Source organism: Equus caballus, chromosome 14, assembly GCF_041296265.1.
Source record: "Equus caballus isolate H_3958 breed thoroughbred chromosome 14, TB-T2T, whole genome shotgun sequence".
In the NCBI taxonomy this organism is placed as follows: Eukaryota; Metazoa; Chordata; class Mammalia; order Perissodactyla; family Equidae; genus Equus; species Equus caballus.
The window spans coordinates 92,861,367-92,887,731 of NC_091697.1; the positions used below are offsets into that span (position 1 = coordinate 92,861,367).

Genomic DNA, 26,365 nt, shown 5'->3' on the forward strand with positions numbered 1-26,365 from the left:
TGCTACAGCATGGCTTGATGAGCGGTGCCATGTCCTCACCTGGGATCCGAACCAGTGAAGCCCAGGCCGCCAAAGCGGAACCTGCACACTTAACCGCTGCGTCACTGGGCCAGGCCCTCAAATTTTTTTTTAAAAAAATTGGCACCTGAGCTAACAACTGTTGCCAATCTTCTTCTTTTTTTTTCCTCTTTTTTCTCCCCAAATCCCCCCAGTAGATACTTGTATATTTTAGTTGTGGGTCCCTCTAGTTGTGGCATGTGGCACGCCACCTCAACGTGGCCTGATGAGTGGTGCCATGTTAGGGCCCAGGATCCAAACCAGAGAAACCCGGGCCAGCAAAGCAGAGTGCGTGAACTTAACCACTCGGCCACGGGGCCAGTGCTGATTCAGATTTTTGATTGACTGAACATTACCTCAATCATTTTTCCCAACTGTATATGGATTTTAAAATTTCTTAGTCTTTGTAAGTTGTAGATTGTCTTTCTGTTATTATGGTACACAATCAATATTTTGACTCATTATAGAAGTTCTGAATCATGCTATTTTTTAAAATCATATTTTATTCATTGCAGAGGAGAATTTTGTCATCCATTTTTTCTTCATATTTACGTTTTTTCTGCCTCAATAGTTGTAGCTATTTCTCACTATCCTTGAAATTAATGTTTTTGCCAAGATAAAACTAGTTGTGGGTCTTTTAAAAATATTTTTACCTGGGCCAGCCCTGGTGGCCTAGTGGTTAAGTTCAGCATGCTCTGCTTCAGTGGCCCAGGTGCAGTTCCCAGGTGCGGACCCACATGGCTCTGTTAGCAGCCATGCTGTGCTGGTGGCCCACATACTAAAACATAGAGGAAGATAGCTCAGGGCAAATCTTCCCCAGCAAAATTTTTTTTTTTTTTTGCTGCTTTGGACTGGCTGAATTCTTCTGACCTAAAAATTAAATTGTTTTTGTCAACTCAGGATAATTTTATCCTAATATAATGGGAATCAGCCTGCTAGAGACAAAACTTCTCTTATCCTCAATGCTCTACGGAGAGATACGCCGTACAATCACCCTAAGTCTCCTTAACCTCATCTATTCCCAAAACATCAAGTTTGAGTCTCATGAAAGGAATTAGAATAACTCATGTTGTACGTAATGCTCAAAAATGAACAGCTCCAAGGTGGGTATGGAGATTCAAACATAAGTAATTTGTGGGGCCAGCCCGGTGATGCAGCGATTACGTTTGCACACTTCAGTGGTCTGGGGTTCCCCGGTTGGGATCCTGGGTGCAGTCATGGCACTGCTCGGTAAGCCATGCTGTGGCAGGGGTGCCACATATAAAGTAGAGGAAGATGGGCATGGATCTTAGCTCAGGGCCAGTCTTCCTCAGCAAAAAGAGGAGGATTGGGAGCAGATGTTAGCCCAGGGTTAATCTTTCTCAAAAAAAATTTAAAAATTTAAAAATATATACATATATAAGTAATTTTTAAATCTGAGCTAAAGGATATCTCATTCCTGTAGGTTGAGAGAGGCACAGTTACTGTTAGGTTTAATAATATGAAATTGCCATTTTGTAGAGCAAAATGGTCAAACAGCTGCAATTCCACATGGTTTGATCTAATAAACCCTGTGATAAGGACACTTCTCAACATGTGAATAGGTACAGCGATAACACACAATAGTGTGTTTAATTCTACTTAATATCAGAAGAGAAGGCTTCAGAGAGGAGGTGACATAAGATCAACAGGATGAAGAAACAGCAACTGGACAGCAGAGAGCTAAAAAACTACCTGGAATATTCTGGGGATTATAAGTAGATTGTTATTACTGAAGCACAAAGGACAAAAATTAAGCAATATGGAAAGACAACGTGGAAGGTACAGCCAGGATTCCCTCTTAAGAGGCTTTGTGTATCACATTACAAAGCTTTGACTTCTCCTGTGGGTAAGAGGAAGCCACTGGCTCGTTTTAAGCAAGGGGTGGCATAATGTGATATTCCTCATAGAAAGATAACCCTGTCAGTGCATGGATAATGGACAGAAAAGATAAAAGACCTGGAATGGGGATATCAGTTAAAAGACTCTACCCAAGGAGACATGATGGAGGCATGGCCATGGATCATCACAGCCATGATAGAGAAGGAGGAACAGCGAGAAAGAGTATTTAAAAGGAAAAACTGACCAGGCTCAGTGATCAAATATATGTAAGAGTTAAAAAATGGGTGGAGATGAGGATGACACCCAGGTGTCTAGCTTGGTTGACTGGTTTTGCCGTCAATCAGGAGAGGAAATGTTAAGGCAAGAGTAGTTTTGACTGTGGGATGGAAGCAGTGTCTGAACTAAAGAATCTGATTTCAGACATCCAGTGTTTTCTGTGTGTCTGTGTGTCTGTGATTTTTATTCACAATGTTTATGATTTCAAAAAAATTCAAGACATAGTGAATACTATCACATAAATTTATATAAGTAATACTATGCAAAAGAAAATTAGAGAAAAACTACAGGAGTCCTGATGCTGACCATACCTCATCAAAATGAAGCGTCCCATTCAAAGGGCTGAGCTCATCTTTAGCCATCTCGTCTACAGTCCACTGAAGTCGGACAGCACCTTTTCCCCCTGGGGACCGGACAACCGTCAATGTCACATATGAATCAGGGTCATCAGACAAAAAGGATTCATCGACCATTACCTGAAAGAAAGAAAATCCCCTAAGGTGAAAAAAAGAAGCAGGAAAAACAAACTGAATCTGATTTCTATTGACAGTGACACAATTTTTGAATTGAGAACTCTATTCACAGCATGTTACAATCATGTGACAGAAAAAAAATGTTTCACCAAACCCCATTTCCTTTTTGTGCTAGAGACTGAGTTGCTTGGCATTTTCTAGGCACTCTGGCAACTAGGTGGAGGATGTGACTGAATTTGACCAATAGAATGCAGACAAAAGTGATGTAGGCTACTAACAGTCTCGCCATCAAGTTCCCACACAGCCCTCCATATTCCCTCTTTTCCCATTTGCTAGGCGACTAAAGGGGACTCCCAGGACCTAGAGGAGAACAGAGCCACAAGATGGAAAGAATCTGGTGCCTGAGATGCCAGCCAGAGAGAAGTGTCCCTAAGACTCCAAGTAGGAACACTGATGCAGGACTCTTGCAGAAGAAGAAATAAACTCCTATTATATCAAGGAATCAAGATTTTGGGGTCCTTTGTACAGGCAGTCAGGCTCCCTACATAATACAGACCTAAACTGTCCTCTGAACTATTTGCAGTTTGCCAACTTTAGTATGTCCAAATTTAGAAGAGCCTTTATAAACCTGACATAAAGAGAGAAGGAAATTCAGTATGTTATTTTACCTGTACTATTTACACAAGATCCTTATTAAAAGACTTGGTGCAACTGAATTACACATATCAACTCTGTGAAACAAAGCTCAAATTGAGTCTATAATATCCACCTGTTAGGTAAATACAAAAATATAACACCATATTTTCCATTTTCAAGACAGATAGATACTTAACAAACGTATAACTCAACCTTGTTTTGTTTTTCTCATGAGATGTTGCATTGGTGCTAAGAGTAGGGATTTGGAGCCAACTAATATTTATTGAGCGTCTATTACGTATCAGTTCTGCACATACTTAATCTTATTTAAGCCTCCCAGAAACTCTAAGAAATCTGAGAGCCAGATATAGACATATATTTGAAGAAGAGGAGGCTGGAATCTAGGTGAGATGTTTTGACTTCACACTCAGTGCTATTCATACACTCCTCAGAGACTAGAAATATTAAAGAAAGAAACAAAGAGAAAAACAAAAACTCCATTATAAACAGACTGCATATAAGTCTTTTTTGTTTCCACGTCTTTGTAGATTCCAAGTCTTTGTAGATTTCCACGAGCCTCTGCTATTCCTAGTGCTTTGGGATACTGAGCACATTGCCCTTGTGAGCAGCTAATTAATTCTGACAGACTTATACTAACCAATCTTCTCAATATTCTTCAGCTTTGAATCTAATCTGTATCCTCAAATAATGCTAACAGAATGTTCACTGTCTAAGATATTGTGCATCTTAGACACACATTAAAAGAGTTTTCAAGAGCTTTTCACAGTAAGGTAGGATATAAGGAAAGTAGCCACAAAGGGCTGAGCAACAAGCTACTACTAACACCAGCAACAGTAAACATCGCCCTTGACACTTATTGAGTGTAAAGGCCAGTGATGAGTGCTCACACCGGTCAACGCATGGACTCCTCACAGCAAGGGTTATGAGGGATACACAGTAAGGTCTGGGAGACCTAACTCTCCCTTTTAGGTGGTAAAAGAAATTAGAAATTTGAGACTATTACAATTAGTTCCCAGACCAAGGGTGCACTAAAGTTTATGACAGCACTTAAAATGAATAAAAAGAAGTTATTTATGAATAGTAACATAACTCTTCATTTTCCCTAACAGTGAGAGAAGTTTGTGAACACACACTCCTATGCCTAATCCAAAAGTGTGACAAAGTTAAAAGCAAAAACATTATTATAAGGATTGTCCAAAAGTGTGACAAAGTTAAAAGCAAAAACATTATTACAAGGTTTGTCCAACTGGAGGTTTGACTACTAAACCCCGAACATTTTATCTAACCTCGGAAGCTAATAGAGATAATGTATAAAAATTAAATTACATATTCACATGTATTAAAATATGGTTTGCATACATGCAAAGAAAGACTGGAAGGAAAAACAACAAAATGTTAATGTTGTCTATCTTGGGCTAGTCCCATTATGGTTACTTTTACTCTCTTCTTCATACATTTTTCTATCTCCCAGACTTTTTATGTGGCCTGGGAAACGTTCACAGCTTCTCTTCTGTGAATCTACCACTCCTTAAGAACGCTTACTTCTGCTTATTCCTTTCCCAAGAAAGCAAAAGAGTCTCATTAGGCTACAGCAGAAGTATGTTCTGTCCCTCTCATGGTTTCCATTTTCTCATGAAGTTGAAATTTCAATGATCAAATCATCAGTCATTTATTAGGGTATGTTTAAATTTTGGAGCATCTGGGAAGCCTAGCCCTGATAGGCAAGTTGTAGGTCTAGCTTTGCAGAGACAGAACAGTAAAGGCAATGGGCATGAAAGCAGCTCTTTACTATTTAAAGCGATCTGTGGTGAATTACTGACTACCTATAAGTGATCAAATAAAGGGAACTGTGACATAGGGAGCCAGTAAAGTTGTTGTGTATGTTAGAATTATCTAAATATTTTTGATTATTTCATCTTGGAATTTTCTTTGAAAGGTAAAGTCATAATAATTATGAGATAATCATTATGTAATAATACTTATGATATAGTTTAGAGCACTTTATTTTATATTTAAGATGTAGAGATAATTTAGTAGCAGTCAGCAAACAATTGGTTAAGCTTTTTTCCTCCCCCAGTGGTTGAATCAATAATAATTGGGCTCCCTCTGGCAGGTCTTGGAAGTAGACAGCCAATGAGAAGTAAGAGGGAAGACAGGCCGGCCCCGGGACAAGTGATTAAGTTCCCAGGCTCCACTTCGGCGGCCCAGGGTTTCACCGGTTCAGATCCTGGGCACAGACATGGCACCGCTCATCAGGCCATGCTGGTGAGGAGTCCCACATAGCACAACCAGAGGCACTCACAACTAGAATATACAACTACGTACCGGGGGGCTTTGGGGAGAGGAATTAAAAAAAAACAAGATTGGCAACAGATGTTAGCTCAAGTGCCAATCTTTAAAAAACATAAGTAGTAAGAGGGAAGAAAGAGAAGAAATATAGAGAAACACATGAGAAGGAGTGACGGTGGTGTTTTGTTCAGTATAAGTCAGGAGAGTACCAAGAAGGGTGGGTAATATTAATCCCTCCCCAGCCAAACTCATCCTGACTGTAACACCAGATCCATGACAGAATCCTGCCTTGGGACCAGGATGGTGGCCTGGGAGCAGGGCAGGCAGAGAACAGCAAAAAGTACCTCTGGTCTATGACACCCAACAAATAGGAATTTGTTCTCCTTTCTAACTGCCTGATGTAAGAGTTCTTATTACCACCAAACTGTGTGCACAGATTGAAGGATTGGCCTCGAATTCAACAGCCACCTCAAAAGATTCTTGAGAAGAGAATCATAAGTAAAGGGTAATAAAGAGTTTTTAAAAAAATTAAAGACATCTTTCTGCTAAAAATTAAATGAAAACTTAGCCCAGGAGAAGGCCCCCCCCCCCGATATTGAACTTACAGTCTTTTCTTCAAATCCGAATACTCCAAATGGAGAATCATTTTGCGGAATAACAACAGTTACCACAACATCATCACCAAGTCGGCCACCTCCGGTCACCTTGATTAAGGAAATATTGAACACTTCCACGAGTTCAAATTCAGCATCATCAATTATGGTGATTTCTGTCATTGCGGTAACCTGTGAAAGAAGAAGGAAAGAGGAAAGAGGGGGAGAGATGGAAGAAGAAAGGGAGGGGAGGGGGGAGAGAGGGACGGACAATATAATATAATAGCAATTTTTGATCATATACATTTAAATTTTTAAGTTGAAACTTAGAAACACAGTACAAAAAAAGGCAGGATTTTCTGCCTGTTGTGTTCATAAAACTATTTTAAAGTCATACATATTCACAGTATTTCAAAGTCAGAAATTTACAGTCTATTATTTTCAAGCTAAAGGAAATTATATATGTAATAAAATAATGTTATTTATAGATACAAAAAACAACAAAGCTTTATTCTTGAACAAAAATATTCAAAATGCCATGCAGGTTCTAATAACCATCGCACAAACATATATCTTAGTGTACTTAGTACTAATATTACATGATATAAAATGGTCCCATAGAAATTATCATTGTCTTCTGCAATTACAATTAACCTCTTTGGTTTCAAATATTCTTCTTTTAAGGTAGGCAAAAAGAAAGGCAGGAAGAAAACCCAAATTTGCTGTTCTTAGATGTTTATGATAAGGATTTCACTCATTTGTCTGGGTCTGTGTTAAAAGTGTTTATGATTTATAAATAAGTAAGACTAGGTCCAGCTTGTGATTTCACTATTGGTCATAAAAAATATTCCAACTGTATCGCCATATTTCACATCTTTTTCTGTATCCCAGAGAGAAATTTCAGTACTTTGACAGAGACATTTACCAGAAAATGAAGTTTTTCTACCTAAATCCATCTAAAGCCTTTAATTTAACAACAGAGAAAAGTGAGAAATCTGAACATCACACTCAGAAAGGCATAAAACCCAACAAAATCAAACGTAAAATGGAAGTTCATTAAAACGTCTGCACCTCAAATCTATACTGCAGAATACAGGATGCCTTCCCCACGGGATGCTAACTTCGAGGATAATGATGATCCTAAGGATGCTGCTAAGTGATGGGACTCCAACCTCAGGGACAGAATAAACTGCTGATAATATAACCAAGCTGGAAGGCTACTTCGATGAAAAATCGATGTATTTGTTTCTACTTTCAATGTAAAAATTTGCAGTCCTCCCCCCTCCTTTTAGTAAGAAATGTTTTAGAGCTCTAAATTTGTTAAAAACTCAGGATTTAAAACATTAACAATAGGCCTTTATGTGTAGGAAAATCTGGATCTGTTTGCTTATTTTTTAGCAGCATTTACTACCCCACTATGGGCAACTAGTAAGTGGATGCGCACTATACAGATCTGTCTGGGCCAAATCAGGCTATGCATAGATAGATACTGATTTTTAAGTTACTAACATTTTCATAGTTGTTCACATGCCTTTTCCACTTATTGATTTAAAAATTTATGAAAAAATTTTATTCTTAGATATTGCAAAATAGCCAGTTTGCCAAACTTAAAATTCTTATGGAATATTTTCTAATTTAAAAATTGGTTGGATCAAATCTAGAATATTGCTTTCAGTTTTTTCCAGTTTTAACTATTTTGCTCCTTTTCTACCATTTTAGTCTTTTTATTAATTATAAAGTAAGTTTTGGATTTAAGTAATAAACGTGCACACTTTTAGTGCAAATTCTAAATAAACAAATATCTGTATTTACAAGTAGTAAGAAATTAAGAATCTAAAATTCCTAGGAATCACGTACTTCATCAGGCAATTTTTTATACATTTTCAGGCATCCCTAAGCCAATTATTATCCTACTTTATAACTTCTATTTAAAACAGAATCAGGTAGGGAAGTTCAGAAAAGGGTGAGACTCTTGCCTCTTTATGTTCTCTTCCTCTGTCCATTAATGGATTATAACATGTTAACTAACAATATTTCTGTTTGGCTTGACATAGAAACATTTAGAGTATAATACATTTAGCAATCACTAATGCACATTTATTTGGTGGATGCCTATAAAATGTTTGAAGTACAACCAAAAGTTGCTAATTTTTTCATGACTAGCATACTTGTTTATCTGCAAATTCAAGAATCCCATGAGACGGCTCAAAGTCTTCCAGGGCAGCGCTCTCCAATGTTGCTTTCCAGTAAACATTCACAACCCCGAAGCTTCCCGCCAGCCGGACTACAGGAACTTGAAGAACGTTCAGGGGCGGAGGCACCTCATAGGCAGTAATAACTCCACCAACATCCTTTAAATAAAGAATGTAAGTTGAAATGCAAGACAAAAGTAACATCGTATACGGCAATACTTTCTAAATCTATTATTACGCTTTCTTACATTTCACCTTTCAAAGTGGAAATCGATAGATATAATATGCATAATACGTCTTCAGAATTCTTACATTTAGGTTCAATGAAAATAAACTTGCTTAATCCTTTGGTCTAGCTCAAAGAAAACTAATAATTAGTATATAAGACAAACTTTAAGAAACATATTTATAAATATCTGCAAGCAAAGCCAATTATTTTGCAGAAAAGATACAATATGGCCAAATCAGCACAGATGAGCTTCTGTATTACTATAAAAATATGAAGGTTCATCTCACTCTGGCAACATGAAACTTAAAAATTCCTCTGGGATCATCATTTTCTTCAATCATTATCTCAACTGTCTCCATTCCAGGCCTCCGCACACTTGGCTGTCCCGCAGAGAAGTCAGAGTTCACCAGGTACACCTCGGTGATGTTGACAAGAAATCCTTCCTCCAACTCAGGAACATCATCCTGGGGGTGAAGGGAGAGGGGAGAGAGACGGTGTTTTATTTTTTAAAATATATTGAACTTGCACTGGAAACCTGATATTTTTCAGTAAGGAACAAGTGACTATCCACAGGAATTGGCAGCTCCGTCACAGGAAAGGAAAAAGGAAAAAAGATTCCTTTTCACATTTAAATACGTTCCCACTGACAACTTCAGGATCTTAGGGGATATTCAAGCTTATCAGTGATGTTTCAATGGAAACCTCATATTCATGAGCAAGTAAAATAATTTTTAAAAATCTATCCAACAATTTTGACCATATCCTATTGAATATGTTTTACATATATATCTCCCTCAAGATTTAGGAGAAACTGGTAAATGCTACAGACATCTTAAAAGTGAAAGCCCTAGACTTGTAAATCTAGACATAATCCTATACGTTAATTAACTTTTTAAAAATTGTTACTTTGTCTTTGAATAGGTAATAAAAAATTTCAAAAGATAAAAAAATACATAGTGAAAAGGAAAGGAAACCTCTGTTCTGCCCCATCCCTCATGACTTTCTCAGAACATCCTCTCCAGAAGCCACTGTTATCTAATAATACCATTATTAGTATCACTAATATTATTGTATAATATTATATTTAATAATATGTGATATATATTATTATTAGATATAGTGTTACAATTTATAAATATAATATTTAATTATTATATATTACTAATAACACTATTACCGCTTTCAGTTTCTTGTGCATCATTACAGAGAAATATACTTCTCTTTATACACACATAGAGAGCACCAAAACCAGATCTAAACCACAGGAAGACTAATCTTGAGTCAAGTAATCATATTATGAAATGAAAATATTGCCCTATCAAACCAAGAATAAAAATAACCAGATTTTATTTGGGCATTTTACTCAGTGTCATTAGTTTAAAATAACTAACTAACCAACAAAATAGTGGATCCAATCAGACATAAAACCAATCCAAATTCAAAGTTCATTTAAAACAATATTCCAGTTAAAAAATAAATATAAAAAATTAATATACTTGCTATTTTTACCAGTCAGTTATAAAATACTCATTCATTATTAAATATTAGGGTGGGTAGGAAAATTAGAGTACTCGGATTTTTACATATAGAAACATCCTTTTTAAAGATTTTTCCCTTTAAGAGCATCACATTTTTATCTTTAAGACCATTTTCTTTTATTTTACATCCCATTCATTGCAGCCTAGACTCACCGGCAAAATAGCAACTTTGGCATGAGCTTCTTTTACGTTTTCCTTCATTATTATTATAGTTTCTTGTAGCACATAATCTTCATTCTCAGTAGCTCGATTATGGACGTGCAGTGAGAAATTGGGTTTAGCTATCAAGTGAATGGCAATGTCCCCAAGTAGTCCTTTATCTCGAACAATGTGTAACTGAAGAATGCTGACGTTCTCTGTGAGATAGACACACCTCAAGTAAATAAGCTTTCCATCTGCCATGGTGCTATTCCAAGATTTAGGGTGGAAGGTTCTGCACTAGCCCTCTTAGATGGTTAATGAAAAAGGTAAAACAAAGACAGTATATACTCCCAAGGAGTATTTTACGCTTTGTCCTCCTTGTTCTCAAAATTATGCAGAACATCACCATGCACTCCCGGTGTTACATATATCTCAGGTCTAAACTCTCACTTCTGGGTCTCTAATGTGCTCTCCTCTGTCGTACGTGCCATGCGCTTTAACAGAAACTGCTGAAAATCTTCAGAAAGTGCCTACGTGGAGGTTGAGCAGAGGTGCTAAATTACAAATGCTAAGATGAGTCTTCAAAAATGAAAAATTAAACAAAGTCATCACTTAATAACCAATCATTAGAAGAAGAATAATTTTATGCTTATAGCAAGGTGCCTATCACAAGGCTCAAAGTACTTCACAGCACCTATTTTTTTTTCATTTCTTACATTTTTTAAAATTCAATTTGCTATATAAATGAAAAAAAAAATGCTTTTCAATCTCATCTACTGGTCTGTGAGTTTCTAATGACTAAATACTGTGTCTTTGTTTCCAGAACACACAGCAGAATTTCTGGCACTTACTAGGTGCTTCAAAAAATGTTTCTTGAATGCATAAATGAACAGATCGTTTTATTTTAAGTCTACTGCTTCTGTTCCCACATACATACACATATAAAGGCCCTTGTGCATAATTATATGTCATTTGTTCCCATCAACTATTTGAATGAAAGGTCCTTGAAAGATGTCCATGTTCCTATATGAAATTTTAGAGCATTCACATAGTATATTCTAAACACATACATATTATATATAAACATTTATTTGAATAAGTCAAATAACCCTTATCTACAAAAATCTATTTATCCCAGAGCTGATATGAATAGTTATTTAGGCAAAGATCAGCACTAAGCTCAAAGGAAACAGGGAGTGATGACTTACACTTTACAGAAAAAACTATTATTCTAATTACTGCTCTAGGTTTCAAAAATAACAGCTTGAGTACCATATGCATTTCATTGTGTTGCTCATTCTTCCCTGTAACTATTGAATATCTACAGAGAGGAAATTGGAGGAAAGAGAACAGATAAAAAAAGGATGAAAAAGAGAAAGTAAAATAAAATCCAGTCACCTCAACTGTAATGATTTACTAAAATATCAATGTTTCTATTATGATAGTAATATCTCAAAAAAGTAAAAGTTTTCCCTATAGCACTGTTGCTAAGTGATTATAAGATCATTAAATTTAATAAAGACAAAAAGTAAAGAGAATTGAGTATGACCTGTTAAACCAAAAAATATCATATAAAAAGAGAAATCTACATTCTTAGTAATTAGAATTCAATTATCCTGTAAAACTTACTAGTCAGCCCCGGTGGTCTAGTAGTTAAGAATTGGGGCTCTCACCACTGAGACGCACGTTAGTTTCCCAGCCAGGGGACCACACCACCCATCTGTCAGTTGTCAAACTGTGGTGGCTGTGTGTTGCTGCGATGCTGAAAGCTATGCCACCAGTATTTCAAATACCAGCAGGGTCACCCACAGTAAGCAGGTTTCAGCAGAGCTTCCAGACTAAGGCAGACTAGGAAGAAGGACCTGGCCACCCGCTTCTGAAAATATCGGCCTTGAAAACCCTATGAAGAGCAGCAAAGCACTGACAGATTTAGTGCCGAAAGGTGAGGGAATGGCACAGAAAAACTGGGCAGGGTTCCGCTCTGCTGGACAGGGGCGCTGGGAGTTGGAATCGACTCCATGGCACTAACAATAAAATAAAACCTACTAGAACCTGAAAAACAATGTAACAAATTACCTTTAGGCTCTGCTACTCTAATGAAGAGAGACTCAGCACGCCAGCCCACCAAGCCATAGGGTGAATCATTGGGCAGAGCGGTTATCACAGACTTGTTTCTTTTCTGATCAATAGTAGCACCTTTTGATGGGTCCTCAACCCCTTCAGTGGTAATACTGGTGAGAGTTATGATCACAGTCTCTGATACCTCTGGGACATCATCAGCAAGCACAGTCAGAGTGACTGCAGACAGAGCTTGGCCTTCAGAAAATGAAATCTAAAATTTTAAAGAAAGAAGATTTCATTTATTTTGTAATTATTACTGTCAGTAAAAATAGGAAAAGGTTAGATTTTCTTTTAATACTGGCCACAACTTAAATAACAAGAGATATTCAAGCAACACAATTATGATTCTACAAATCAATCAAATGCCTTTCCTATTAAAAGTGGAAGACTGTTAGGAAAAAAGAAAGTAAACCATTACTAAAACTTAAGCTAATAAAACATGTAATTACACTGTCATATCCTAAAGCCTATATTCTATTAAAATATAGAGCACAGAGTCTCTCTCTGGGAAGCTAAGCCCTAGATAACCATATATAAAAATCTATAAAGATAAAAGAAGGTGGCATACTAGTTTAAACAATTTTTTCTATGAAATGCTTGCCAGGATTGCTACTTACTTTGGCTAAGTCAGAATAGACATTGATTTAACAATGAATCAACCAAAATAGAGCTAGAGAGAGAAACACAGACAGAGATACAAATCAAAGCATCTTTCTCCTCCTTTTGTGTATCCATTGCCTAAAGAGTTAAGTCCAAATTTGCTAAAAGGCATCTGAAATCCTTTCTGATAGGACTTCTATCTGCTTCTTGAATGTCATTTGCCATTGTTCCCCACTTCATACCCTATCCTCCCACAATATGGCTACAAACCACAATTATTCAAACTAGCATCGGAGGCCTATTTTGCCAACACTCATCTCTCCACCTAGGGAAGGCACTTGAGGATATAAACACAAGAGTTTTATTCATAAAATCAAGGGCCAGAAAACTATGGTCCAATTTTACACTATCCTCCAATACTAGATAATGTGATCCTCTGCCCAGATCCCTTACTGGGGCCGATGCACCCATGCCCAGCTGCTGGGGATAACAACTTCCGTATTTCTCATTAGGAACTGCCCTCAGCTGCAGCAAACTGTTTCACACAAGGTTATGCCCCACCCAGAGGGTAACCAGAGGCCAAGGACAGCTAAAACGGGGATGCAACATCTTAACCCCCTTGTCCTAACAGCAGACAACTCCAAGGACCAGAACTCCCTCATAGGCTCGACCTCAGATGCAAATGCCTGTGGGTCAACTTGTCCCTCTGCACATTCTTGCCTTCCTCATCCTCCTATAGATGTATCTCCCCAATAAACTTTCTGTCCACAACTCTCAATCTCAGAGTCTACTTCCAGGAAACTCAACCTACATCACCCAACAACCCTGCTCTACTTTTTCATACGTATGGCTATTTTTCACGGAATTGTTCTCCATTTACTGCTTGCATTTTACTCAAATCTTGAAACCATGTTTCCATCCCGTTTGATTGGTTTTATCTTAATACAGCCACAATTTGGCCAGTCAATGTATTGAACCTCAAAAGGGATGACCTTTTTACAGACAACTTTGGTATTACAGGAAAAAAAAAAAAGAAGAATCACAACAATAAAACTAACCTTAAATTGTATCCCTCTCTACGGTGATTAGTAGGAATCCAGTGTTGACATGGTCAAACTCAAACACTTCATCCATAAGGCAGGGTTTGGTCCCATGCATCAATAGTAACCATAATTTAAAAGTGACTCTCCTATAATTTTGTAAATTACATACCACTCCTGAGGTAGGAAATATATCACTAACACTTCCGCCAGCTTCCCACGCTACAGTTATATGACCATATGTTCCTTTTATGCGTTCAACATTCAAGGTTACTAGGTTATCTTGTTCCATTTCTTCTACTTGCTTATATAATGAATTCTGAAAAATACACAGGAATTCACAAGGGGTTATTTGAAATTACCTAAGCAGACTTATTTCATGCTGCTATGCATTTGCAAACTTCCCAGTACTAAGCAACATGATATAGTAAGCAAAAAACAAGAGTTAAAAGACAATAATATAGGATGGCCACAATTTTATTTTAAAACACGCATGTTTGAATAAGTAAAAGACTAAGTCAAAGTAATGAAAATGTTAATTTTTATAGGATTATTTTTATTTTTGTTCTCCTGGTTCTACATTTTTCAAATTTTCTTCAGTGAACATATATTATTTTTATACTCAAAAAGCATACATATTTTTAAAGCATGTACATACATAGCATGAAAAGAGCTTGTAGAAAGGAAAGGACATAGAGTCAGAAGAACAGGCATCTTCTCCCCCTGTGTAAGCTCTGCCAATTCCTTTAGGTCTCTGGTCTTATTTGTAGCATAAGTGTTTGGCCCACATGGTCTCCAAGGTCCCATCCAAATGCAATGATGTCATGAGAATCAGGGCGCTCTCTCTGCTCATTTACAAATGTCTCTAATCCTTAAGTTCACATCCTCTGAAATGTTTCTACAGGCTGTGCTGTTTCCATTGATGGTGTTTCATCCTTAGCTCATGGTCTTTAGAACTATTTTTCCTGCCAGGAATATCCCTTGTGTTAAAATTCCTTACTCTCTTCTTCTCACCTGTACTTCCCAGTTTCTTTCCTTTGTTCCAAACAGATTTCTGCCTCCGTGTGACTATAACACTCCTTGCCTAACATTTGCAACCTCTCTTGCCAGCCACCTAACGAACTTTTCCCCAAAATTAATACTCTAAAGAATCCGTTCTTACAATACTCCCAGTTTGTCCATCGGCAATAAAGCAAGATCATGGAATATAAAGTTTTAAAGAATCTTTCCAGTAAGGTTTTTCTTGACTTTTTACTATGGTAATCTGAAAAGAGACTCCCTCATTATTTTCTTAAAGCTTATGAAAGCTTCTATTTAGAATGCTAATTTGAGTAGATATCCAATCCTATAGCAATATTTCACACAGCATTTTAACACATTGTTACAGATGTTACATAGTAATAAAATCTTGCTCAAGGCAATCAAAGACTGCTACAGAAAATGCCTTGATTTTAAAATACACATATAATTTGGTCACAAAAGACAATGCCTTCTGAAAGAGAAGTTTTCTCTGGCTCCATGCCCTTTAACAAGGGTTAGTAAAATGAGGGTTCCATACAGCCAGAAAATATTCAAGAAAGCCTCATTATCTACTAAATCTCATCTTGGAACAAGGTTATACAGACACAAAAGGCCTGTGCTGAGGAATTCCACTGATGGATTGAAGGAATCCAGGATACCGTCTATTGGCAAAGATTAAACTATGATGATTTCATGTCTCTAGAACAATTCTGGAGCAAGCTTCACAAAGAGAAATCTGTCATGCTTAAACAGTCAAGGAATAGAATGTGCTCTCCACCTGCAGCAAGATCAAGGTGAGAAGATGAAACCAAGCAGCAGAGCATTGTGGTTCTTGCCCCCCCAATCCCAGCTCCGCCCTATTTGTATGAGATCCTGCGAAGGAAATGGGAGTGGCCTATGGCTTCGTCCCCTGCATAATGACAGGCTCACACTAAGCACCTTCTGTGTGCCAGGTACTTTTCTGGGTGCAGGGATAAAGCTGTGAACAAAGCAGTATCCCAGCTCTCATCCTCTTGAATTTTAGTAAAAAAGAAACCAACAACAGACAAATTAGGTCATTATAAGTGGATAAAGAGTGGATGAAGAGTCTCTGCTCTTTCTTCAGCAGAGACCTGAAGAAAGCGAGGAGGCAGTCACGTGAAGACCTGGTGGGACAGAGGTTGTCTTCTTTCTTTCTAACCCTTCCTTCCCAACCCCACCCCATCCCCACCAGCTCATGTCTTAGAGCTGCCCTGTCCTACACAGCAGCCGCTGGCTACACGTGGCTATTGAGCCCTTGAAATGTGACTAGTCTGTGAGGGTAAAATGTGCACTGGATTTGAAGACAAAGTATGAAAAAAAAGGACGTAAAATATTTCATCAATAATTTTATGTTGATTATATGTTGAAATGATATTTCAAATATATTAGGTTAAACAAAAGAAAATATTTTATTTAGCTGTTTCAGAGGGAGGTAATTTGCCTTTAACTCCACAAATGGCCAGACTGGGTAACAGAATGATCCTATAACCCTTGCAAGCAATTGACACAGGACATTAGCATGTCCAAAACTCCTCATATCTTATCCCTCAAACCTGTTCCTCCCACAGTCACCTATTTCTCAGTGAAAGGTAAATTCCTGCTTCCTGTAGCTGTCATTTATTGCTGGATTCTGCAATAGTCTCCTAACTGGTCTATTTCTGTCCTTGCCCACTTACAGTCTGCTCTCAATCCTATGGCCAGAGTGGTCCTTTTAAAATTTGAGTGAGATCATGTTGCTCTTCCACCCCAACCCTCCAAAAGTTTCCCATTTCCTCAGAGACCAAATTCATTATGAGTTAAGGAGTTTGTGCAGGAAGGAGTGGACATGGCAGGCCTCATAGCTATCCTTCAAAAGGCCTGCTCACAAGGTTGGCCCTTGGTAGGTGTCTGGGAACTTGGATTTCGGGAAGGTTCCCACCGTGACTAGAACCGATAAGTACTCTCTGAGCCTGAACTGTTTGTACACACACTGCAGTTTACACCGAGCACCTGTTTTCCTTCTGGGCGTCTGGAATGTTGGTATGTGCCCAGCTGAGAGCGCCTACATGATTGGTCTCCAATTAAGAGCCCGGGCACTGAGTCTGTAATGAACTTCTCTGGTTGGCAACACTTCACACATGCTGTCACAACTCAGCTCGATGCTGGGGGAATTATGTGCCCGTGTGACTCCACTCGTGGAGAACTGTTGGAAACTGGCACGTTGTTCCCTCTGGACTTCTCCCCGTGAGCCTTTCCCTTAGCTGATTTTCCCTTGTACCCTTTCACTATAATAAATCACTGCCACAAGTATGGCTAAACACTGAGTCCTTCGAGTCTCCCAGAAAGTCATCAGACTTGTGGGTGCTGCTGGGGATCCCCAACACAGGGCCCTGGCCCTTCACCTCCTGGGCCTTATCCCTCTCTAGTGTGCTGACCTCAGCCACCGCGGCCTCCTTGCTGCTCCAGATGAGCAAGGCCTCTCACTTCAGGGCCTCTGCCCTTACTGAGGGTTCCCCCTGTCTTACATGTTCTTCCCCCAGATATGCATACACCTCACTCCTTCATCTCCTCCGGCATTTGTCCTCATGTCATTTCCTCAGTGCAGCCCCCCTGATATCCTATTTTCAATTTCCTCGCACACAACCTCCACCCCCTCCCTCACACTCTCCACTGCCTTCCCTGCCTAATGTTTCTCCATGGCACTTATTACCATCAGGTACAGTACAGATGTCTCTTATGTCTTTGTTTATTGCCTATCTCTCTTTGCCCTCTCTACAATTTAAGGACCACGAGCTTGGAGATTTTTACTGTTTTATTTTCTGACATATCTCTAGCATCTGAAACAGTATCTGGTACATATCAGGTGTTCGTTAAACGTCTGCTACATGAATAAATAAATGAAGGAACAAGTGGGTTTGTTAGCCACTTCAGGCCAATGAGACATAAGAAGAGTTTCCTAGATGCTTTTGGGAAATTTCTTTCTTACTCCAAGAGACACATAAAGCATCTATCTCTCCCCACCTGGATATCAACAAGGAAGCAGTAGTCCTAACAACAACATTAGCTTTCAAACTACCAAATGAAGAATCAGCTTTGTGTTGGTAAAGTGGAGAGATGGAAAGAATGTGACCATGGTGACATGAAAGAGATTCAACCAACCCCCAAAGCCCACCTTCTCTGTGGACATGCTCTTGGTGTTTAAGCCAGTTTGAGTTGAGTTTTCTTTACTTGCAAAATATTTCAGAAAAAGTTACATGATAGCTGCAACTACGAACTCTAGCTAAGAAATCAAGATATACTTTTCAAACAGTACTAAATGATGCAATATAAATGGGTGTCCTTTTGCTCACTGGTAAAGGAATACAAAGTCTGGGCATGAAAATCAACCTGGGAAGGTTTGCATAGTCTCTTTCCTCAGGAGAAAGCATCTCCGTGTGTACAACGCATGTACAGTTATAAACATCTCTCTCTCGCTCAATACACAGAAATAACAAAGGCTAAATAGGACGGTAATATATTTGTAGGTGATGTGTATGACAAGACACAGTGTATGGTGTATTTGGAATCTGCTTCATCATTATCCCCTGGAAACAGGGCTAATAACAGAGCCAAACTCCTAGACCAAGGCCAACTGGTAACATCCCAAATTCAATCTTACAAAAAGAATCAATACAAAAAAAAGTTTAGAACAAGTTGACCCAGAGGGTCCAGTGTATAACACTATAAATTGCAAGACATCAGTAGAATTCACCTTAGAAGACAGAGTTGGGGGTAAAACAGGGAAAGAAAAGGGAGAGAAGCTTAAGATACTCATATTATGACTCACAACTGAGTACTGATAACAGCTAGCATATAAAGCATTTTGACTTCTAAATGTGGGATCTTTACCTGAGCAAATCCAACGACTCCATAGGCATCATCATTAGACAGAATAGTAATTTTTACATAACCGTTAATACCAATCTCTGCTCCTCCTTTGGGATTTTTAAGCTGAACTCTGAAGGATTCTTCTTCTTCTGGAACTGTATCATCAAGGATATTTACCGCTATTACAGCTTCTGTGTCACCTGGTTCAAACACCAGTTCACCTGAACTAGCATAAGAAGTATATAAAATAAGTCAACTACAATAAATTTCAGACATATACATAGTAGATTACTCATAAAACTCTCATCACATTAATTAACAATAAAAGTTTAGAAAAATCACATTTCATAAATAAAATTTTAACCCAAAATGTTCATATAATACTGATTAACTTGGTAGATAAATATTAGAAATATAGATAATAACCAAATTTCTGGCTTATAAATAGATCTTATAGTTTGTATATTTTTCAGTCACTAAATAAAGACTTAGAAATTAGGTGCCATATAACATTATGGTGAGCATGAAGACATTCAGCATAAAATGTTGAACCTACCTAGGAACAAAGTCAGACTGGCTGGAGATGTAGGCCAGCTCATATATGTGTGAGTGGGTGGACTCCGCTAGAGCAATTAAATTCTTGCCTGAATTAAGGGACTTCACTGTAACAGAAGCTGCATCACGAGCAGAAGGTGCTTCCAGAATAAAAGAGAATTGATTCAGCTCTGAATTCCAGCAGTAAAGAGCAGACACAGCTTGGCCAATAAGAAGGATATGGACTGCAGGAAGGAAAGACAAGGCAAATCGAGTGAAATGTAAACTGTCACCTCACATGCTCCCAACATGGGCACCACAGCAAAACCTCTCCCACTCACAGAGCTCCATTTTGATTTCTGAAGTAACTAAATCTGATCCTATTTCTGAAATAACGGAATATAAATAATAAGTTTTAAACGCTGTGGAATGATCAAGCCAGCCTGACAACGTACCCACAATCCAGTTTATCAAAAAGAAATCACTGGATGGTAACACCCAAAAAGATTTTGGACTCTTTTATATTCATGTCAATATTTATGTATTAGATAGCATGGTAGAATATCTTTAAAAGTGAAAAATACCCATGATCCCACCACGAAATGTTTCATTTTTATATTTCCTTTCGAGTCACCATCCATATGAACTCATAATTGACATAGTTATAAACAGTACACATACAAAAAAGTTCTTAATTAAAAAGATTAATGCTACATCTACAGTGTATATAGTGTATATATATAAGCATATAAAATTATACAGTTTTATATGTTGCTACATAGCACTCAAATATATGATTTTAATTCATAGATAATAGTCTATAGGGTTGATACTTAAAATATTCAATAATTTCCCCACATTGGATGTTTATTGTTTTTATTTGATTTTTCAATATTAATTTGAGACAGAGTTCTTCATTTTAATATTTTCACTTGTTAAATTCTTAAAGGTGGTCAATTAGGCCAAAGGATATTAACAACTGTATGATCTTGGAGTACACTTTGTCCATGCTTTCTGAAATGTTATTAGGAAAGCATGCTCGTAATAGTTCAAAGCAATGGCACATATTTGTATCTACAGGAAATAGGAGGGCCTACTACATCATATACACCAGCAAGCAACCTTCAAACTGGAGAGAAAAAGGAGAAACCATAGAGAAACATGCACAAATTCTAATTCTTGGAGAAACATCTTGGAATATAAAAATATCAAATAAGATGGACTGGATATTAAAATAGCACATAGAACCAGAAACCATGAGTCTCTTCTAAAATCTTAGCCCAAAGGTTACAATGGGAAATCCCTTATCCTTACTATTACATATCAAGAACTACCAATCATGCTCATTTATAGTAACTAAAATACTGTTGCAGTTTAGTAAATGTTGCATAAAAGGTAAAGATCAAGAAAAGTGCTGTTATTAATAAACTTGCATTTTTAAAATGATCATGTGTTTTTCATAAAACCATGTAAAACTGGAGACACTCAGCACAGAGCAAGCTCCTCAGAGAGATCTCAACATTTCCCAAGTTTAACTGATTCTACAGTCTCCACCAAAAGCATAAACTAAAGTGTTCTGAACATCCCTGACTGTGTGTTTAACCCTCGGAGACATACCCTCTTCATTCCTTGCACTCTGATTAGTATGACAAGGCAGCAGATAGATAATCAGACATTCAGACTAGGAAATGCAGGACGGGGTCTCCAATCTGCATATACTTAGGCAGAGAGTGTTTTCTCAGAAAAGAGACATTTGCACCGATCAAGACCATGAAATTGGGCCAGGGAATTTAGAAGGGGAAAAAAAAACCCCTAAATCTCTTCTCTGGGGAACAGGATTTTAACTAGTCTTGATTATAGAATTCTCTTCCATTTAGCAAAACTATGAAAAAAAAAGTATCCCAAAGGAAGGCAACTGGACAAGATTATTTAAGGAGTGCACATAAAGAGAAGTTCCAGGCCTCAGCGCTAGAGCAAGCATTCCTAACATTTAGAGATCTGAGGATATAAGAAGAAACCAATAAGAGGCAGAACTGCCATGGAGGGCTGCCTGAAAGCAGTGTCCTCAGGAGACAGCTGAGTTTCACAGGAAGGACATGAAGGAAAGAATCTGAGAAAAGTTTGGGACACAGTGTATCTGTTCCACAGGAAATTATGGAAAGCTTTGGGGAGTTGGAGGAGGTGAGAGTTGAGCATCTGATCTGGAAATTAGGGCTCACAGTCTAGAGCACATATAGACCATACGGGGGCGAGAGTCTCTTTATCTTTATGGAATCCAGGCTTCTTATGGTGACTAAACAGGGATGAATAGAGTGATGAGTTTAATCCAAATGATTTCCAAAGGTGATGATTTCCAAAGGCGACAGTTTTGGTGAAGCTGAGAGATGTCTAAGGACCAGGAAGGGTGGGATAAGTGTCTTTCTAGCAGCATACAGAGCTTTGAGCATTAAATGAGATAAAGTAAGGGGCTGGAACAGAACCTGGGATATAAGAAACATTGAGCAAGGGTTAACTATAGATTTTTGTAGTTTTTGACTCCTTTGTCCATATATTCTCCTCCACTTGCCTTTCAAAAAGTGAAATTCATCAAAATTTGCTTGGAAGCCCCCATCCCTCACACCACAAAATCTTTTTTCAGACAATTTCATCTCTGCCTGTAGTAAAACGACCCTCCTCGTACACCTGCAGTCCAGGACTCTCTTCTAAGTTCCCACCAGTAGCACTGACTCAACCTCTGCACATGCATGACTCAAAGGCATCTCAAATTATCCCAACCAAATTGATTATCTCTTTCTCAAAGGCTGGTCTTCCTTCTAGTGATCATCATAATAGTTATGGGACTATCATCTATCTATTAATTGAAGAAATTAGGGCCCAACCTTAACATTCTCTGTCTCACCTATTCTCATATGTAATCCATCATCAACTGCAGATTTTACCTGTGAGACATCTTTTAAATTAATCTACTTCTCTACTTCTCTGATTTTCCACCTGCATCATCTATCACTTTCCAAGCTCCATCATCCAACATTTCTAGTCTGAAGTGTCACATGAGCCCCCAGCTTGTCTTCAGACATCTTCTCCTACCAGCGTCTAAGCATTTTTCCCCATGGCAGCCAAAGCTCCCTTTTACACACACACACACACACACACACACACACACACGAGTCTGTCTCTCTCTCTCTCTCCCCTTGCCCCCTCTCTTTCTCCATTTCCTCATCACCTTCTCATAAAAGGCATCCCAATACTTTTAGGACAAAGACAATAATCCTTTAGGCCCCTATCTTATAACATCCTCAGTTATACCCTGTACCACTCCTCCTTCACTGCCACACTGGCCTCTTCCTGGTCCTTCCTTAAAAGCACACGCTCACGGCCACCATCTGACCTCTTTGCACATGCTATTGTTCCCTTTGCCTAGAGCCCCCCGACACCGTGCTCAACTCTTTGCCTTATTAACTCCTACTCATGTTGTAGTTCACAATTAAATGATTCTTCCTCAAGGAACCTTTCTGGGCATCCCTTAGACCAGGTCAAGTCCTCTCCATTTTGTTATGAGAGTACTTTATTCCATTCTTCCATATGAGTCATCTGTTTATAGCTAGCAATTTATTTGTGTGATTTTATATAACGTCTTTCTTTCCTATCATGTTAAACTTCTTCAGGGCAGGGACTATACCTTATTTTGCTTACCCTTGTTTCCTCAGGGTCTACCACAGTACTTGGCACATAACTGGCACTAAAAAATATCTACTAAGTAATAAAAGAGAGAAGGGAGAAAGGAAAGATGGTGTATATGTCCTTACAGTCTTTGTCACATTCATTCTTCCTCCTCCATTTAAGGAATTCAGTCACTCCCCAATAATCTCTGTCAAGTCATTAACCAGAATAAATATGCAATCCTTACAGTCATGGCTCCAATCTAATACTTTTAATAAAATATTTGACACATTCAAAATAAGAAAGGCCTTGAATATTATTTAATGCATAATTTCAGCTTTCAGGGGATCTATAATAAGACATTCTAAATAATTACCTATAATCTTTTCATACTTCTACATCCTCAAGTCACAGAAACAAAAGAAATAAAGGAGACCTCACAATGGGTCCTTTAACAAGCCTCTGGCAGAATTTTTCACAAGTTCTTTTAGAAAGTGTACCTATTCTATTTTTAAAAAGTCTTTAGAAGGAATTCTATAACTTCAATTAATGGCCCATTCAGGCAGCACTCATCATCCTTAAAAACATTCATTAGGCAACGGTTTTGAATTATAATAAGTGACTCAAGCAGATAGTCCACTTGAAAACTTGAAGTATAAGAGAAGCAAAAATGATAAAGTCACAAAATTAAAGGACAAGTAGACAAAAATGAAACAAATTCATGATGAAAGACACAATTTATTCAGAAAGTCAACTGTTGAGGGAATGATAGGAAAGTCACGGAGTTGTACATTATAGGACAACATCACAGATGTATGGCCTGTCAGAGTGCTGATATGTAAAGAGAGGTCATTTAAGAAGGGGATTAGCAGAACCGAGTCAGACACAGGACTGACAGCAGAGTGAAACTAGCGTGGAGGCCAGAAAATGATGTGACAGTCCAGAATGTGGGGAGAGCGTGGTATGGACATCTGGGAGGACGTGATATGGATGCAGGGCTGAGGATGGGGAGTAGGACACATGGAAACAAAGTACAGTGAGATAATCTCTAAAAAACGAGAGGTAAATAACTTCTGATTCCTGTCAACAGTTGAGGTGACTGAAGGTGACAGTGCCTGATAGAGAAAGCAGCAGTGTGGAACCTAAGAGGAAAACTGCAAGAATAGATTCCTGTATTTGTACTAAATCTTCTACTCTCCTCCATTGTTTACTTTGTAGATTTTGACTTTCATGAGTTCAACTACTCCCACAAGTCGATGTCACCAAAGTCTAAACCTCTAACTGATTTCCTCCTGATTTCAGTTCCATATCTCTAACCACCTGCAGGGGCTGCTACATCAGCTCTTGCCTGGGCAGCTGCAAACTACTGCTTCCAGCATATTCTATACACCAAAGCTAGGAGGAGTGGCAAAACATGCCTTCGATCATCACTTGCGTTTGAAATGTCTTCAAGTATTTCCCTACCTCAATAATGCTCAGAGTGTAGTCCAGCAGCCACAAGGAGTCCTTGAGACCCTTTGAGAGAGTTTGTGAGGTCAAAACTATCTTCATAATAATCCTCAGATGTTGTTTGTCTATTTCACTCTCATTCTTTCCTGAGTGCACAGTGGGACTTTCCAGAGGCCATATGACTGACATTACTGCCACAGGCTGAATACAGATGCAGACATGAGAATCTAGCCATCCTCTATTAAACCATACATTAAAGAGATTTACAAAAACAAAAAGGCAATGCTACTCTTCTTACACAGGTTTTGTTTTGGAAAATATAGTTTTTTAAAAATAAAACATATCTTATTCATGTTCACATGTAATGAGTTTATTGCTACCATTTTTTAATGAATTAATAAATATCTTTAAAATTTCTCAGTTTTAATTTCTAATGCAATAAATATCAATAAATATGATCCACACAAACAAAAGCTCTTTGAGATCATCAAATTCTTAGCAGAGTGAAAAGTTTCTAAGACCTAAATGTTTGGGAACCACCGGACTATCTGAAGCACAGATCAAACCCTGGGCCTGACCTTCCAGACCTTCCTGTATAGACTCTAGTGTGTGTTTCCAACCTGTGTACCACCGCTGCATGCTGAGTCAAATCCTGAGCCTCCACCACTCTCATCTGTTCTCTGTGCCTTCAGTGCCACAGACACTCTGCCCTCTCCTTTGCTCATACCCTTACCCCTACTCACAATATTTCCTACCAACCTGGCCAAGCGTAGCTCAAGCTCCCCCTTAGACCCTTAACCACTCCAATCCCACCACTCACAGAGCAAATGGGATGCAGACTGTACCTTGAATGATCATCTTAATAGTTTTCCTGCTTCTCTAAGCAGATATTAAACCTTCGAGAGTGAGGAATTCTTCATAACTTTAAACAACGACTTATACACAATATCTAATTAATAAATGATGCTGTTTAATTCATACAGAATTGTTATGTCTCAATTTAAAAGTGAAACTTTGACTCATCCAGAATCGCCTCCTGAGCCACTCAGGCTTGGCTTCCAAGTTCCTCTGAGGACCTCGAAAGGAGACAGGCTGACTCACTGAGCGCACCCCGGGCACTGCTCACACTTCCTCCGGGAGGCAGCCCCACAGGCTCACCACGCCAACTCCCGTCGGCTTCTTCACCTTATTGCCACTGGCCCACCCAAGTGATTCTTTACCAACCCTGAAATAATCCCACAGCCTCCAGACAGCATTGACCCTTTAGGTTTTCACTAACAGACTCTGTTCCTGAAACCACTGTGATTAAAAATATTGCTCTGTTTCTACACGTGGATTAAAGTACAGAGGACTAAGAAAGGATTTCAGACCGTGGAAGGTAGTTGGGAGAGGAGACGGGGACAGCAGAGTTCTCACAATCATTTTCTGACTTTTGTTTTTAATTCTTCGATGCAGATACTTGCTATCCCCTTATAAATACTTTCACATTTAAAAAAATACATACGTAATGTCATTCTTCATTTTTCGCTAGACAAAAGAATGTTATCTTTCTTTATTCCTCCCAGTATTTTCCCCCATATTTCAGTCATTCTGATTTATCTCAAGCACAATGGTCATTTTAAAAGTATCAGTCCTTTAAAATTCTAGGATTTCTGGAAATATTATAGTAAAAATCTTTTATTACATCCTTATTAAAATACCCAGTGTCTGGCAATGTGACACCACCTCTAATTCAATAAGATTATAATCATCCTAGCTTTCCATGCTGC

The 26,365-nt window shown here is 38.3% G+C and overlaps 1 protein-coding gene across 1 annotated transcript in view; it reads right to left on the reverse strand.

Moving 5' to 3' along the window:
* The window catches only part of ADGRV1 (adhesion G protein-coupled receptor V1), a 510,967-nt gene that overhangs the window by 333,542 nt on the left and 151,060 nt on the right, over positions 1-26,365 (reverse strand). The window contains exons 52-60 of the mRNA XM_070233305.1: positions 19,510-19,732; positions 18,975-19,179; positions 14,239-14,385; positions 12,382-12,637; positions 10,318-10,520; positions 8,914-9,090; positions 8,374-8,556; positions 6,218-6,397; positions 2,505-2,669 (exon numbers count right to left, since the gene is read on the reverse strand). Coding sequence (XP_070089406.1) covers positions 2,505-2,669; positions 6,218-6,397; positions 8,374-8,556; positions 8,914-9,090; positions 10,318-10,520; positions 12,382-12,637; positions 14,239-14,385; positions 18,975-19,179; positions 19,510-19,732 — 1,739 coding nt within the window. The remainder of the gene's footprint in view (positions 1-2,504; positions 2,670-6,217; positions 6,398-8,373; positions 8,557-8,913; positions 9,091-10,317; positions 10,521-12,381; positions 12,638-14,238; positions 14,386-18,974; positions 19,180-19,509; positions 19,733-26,365) is intronic.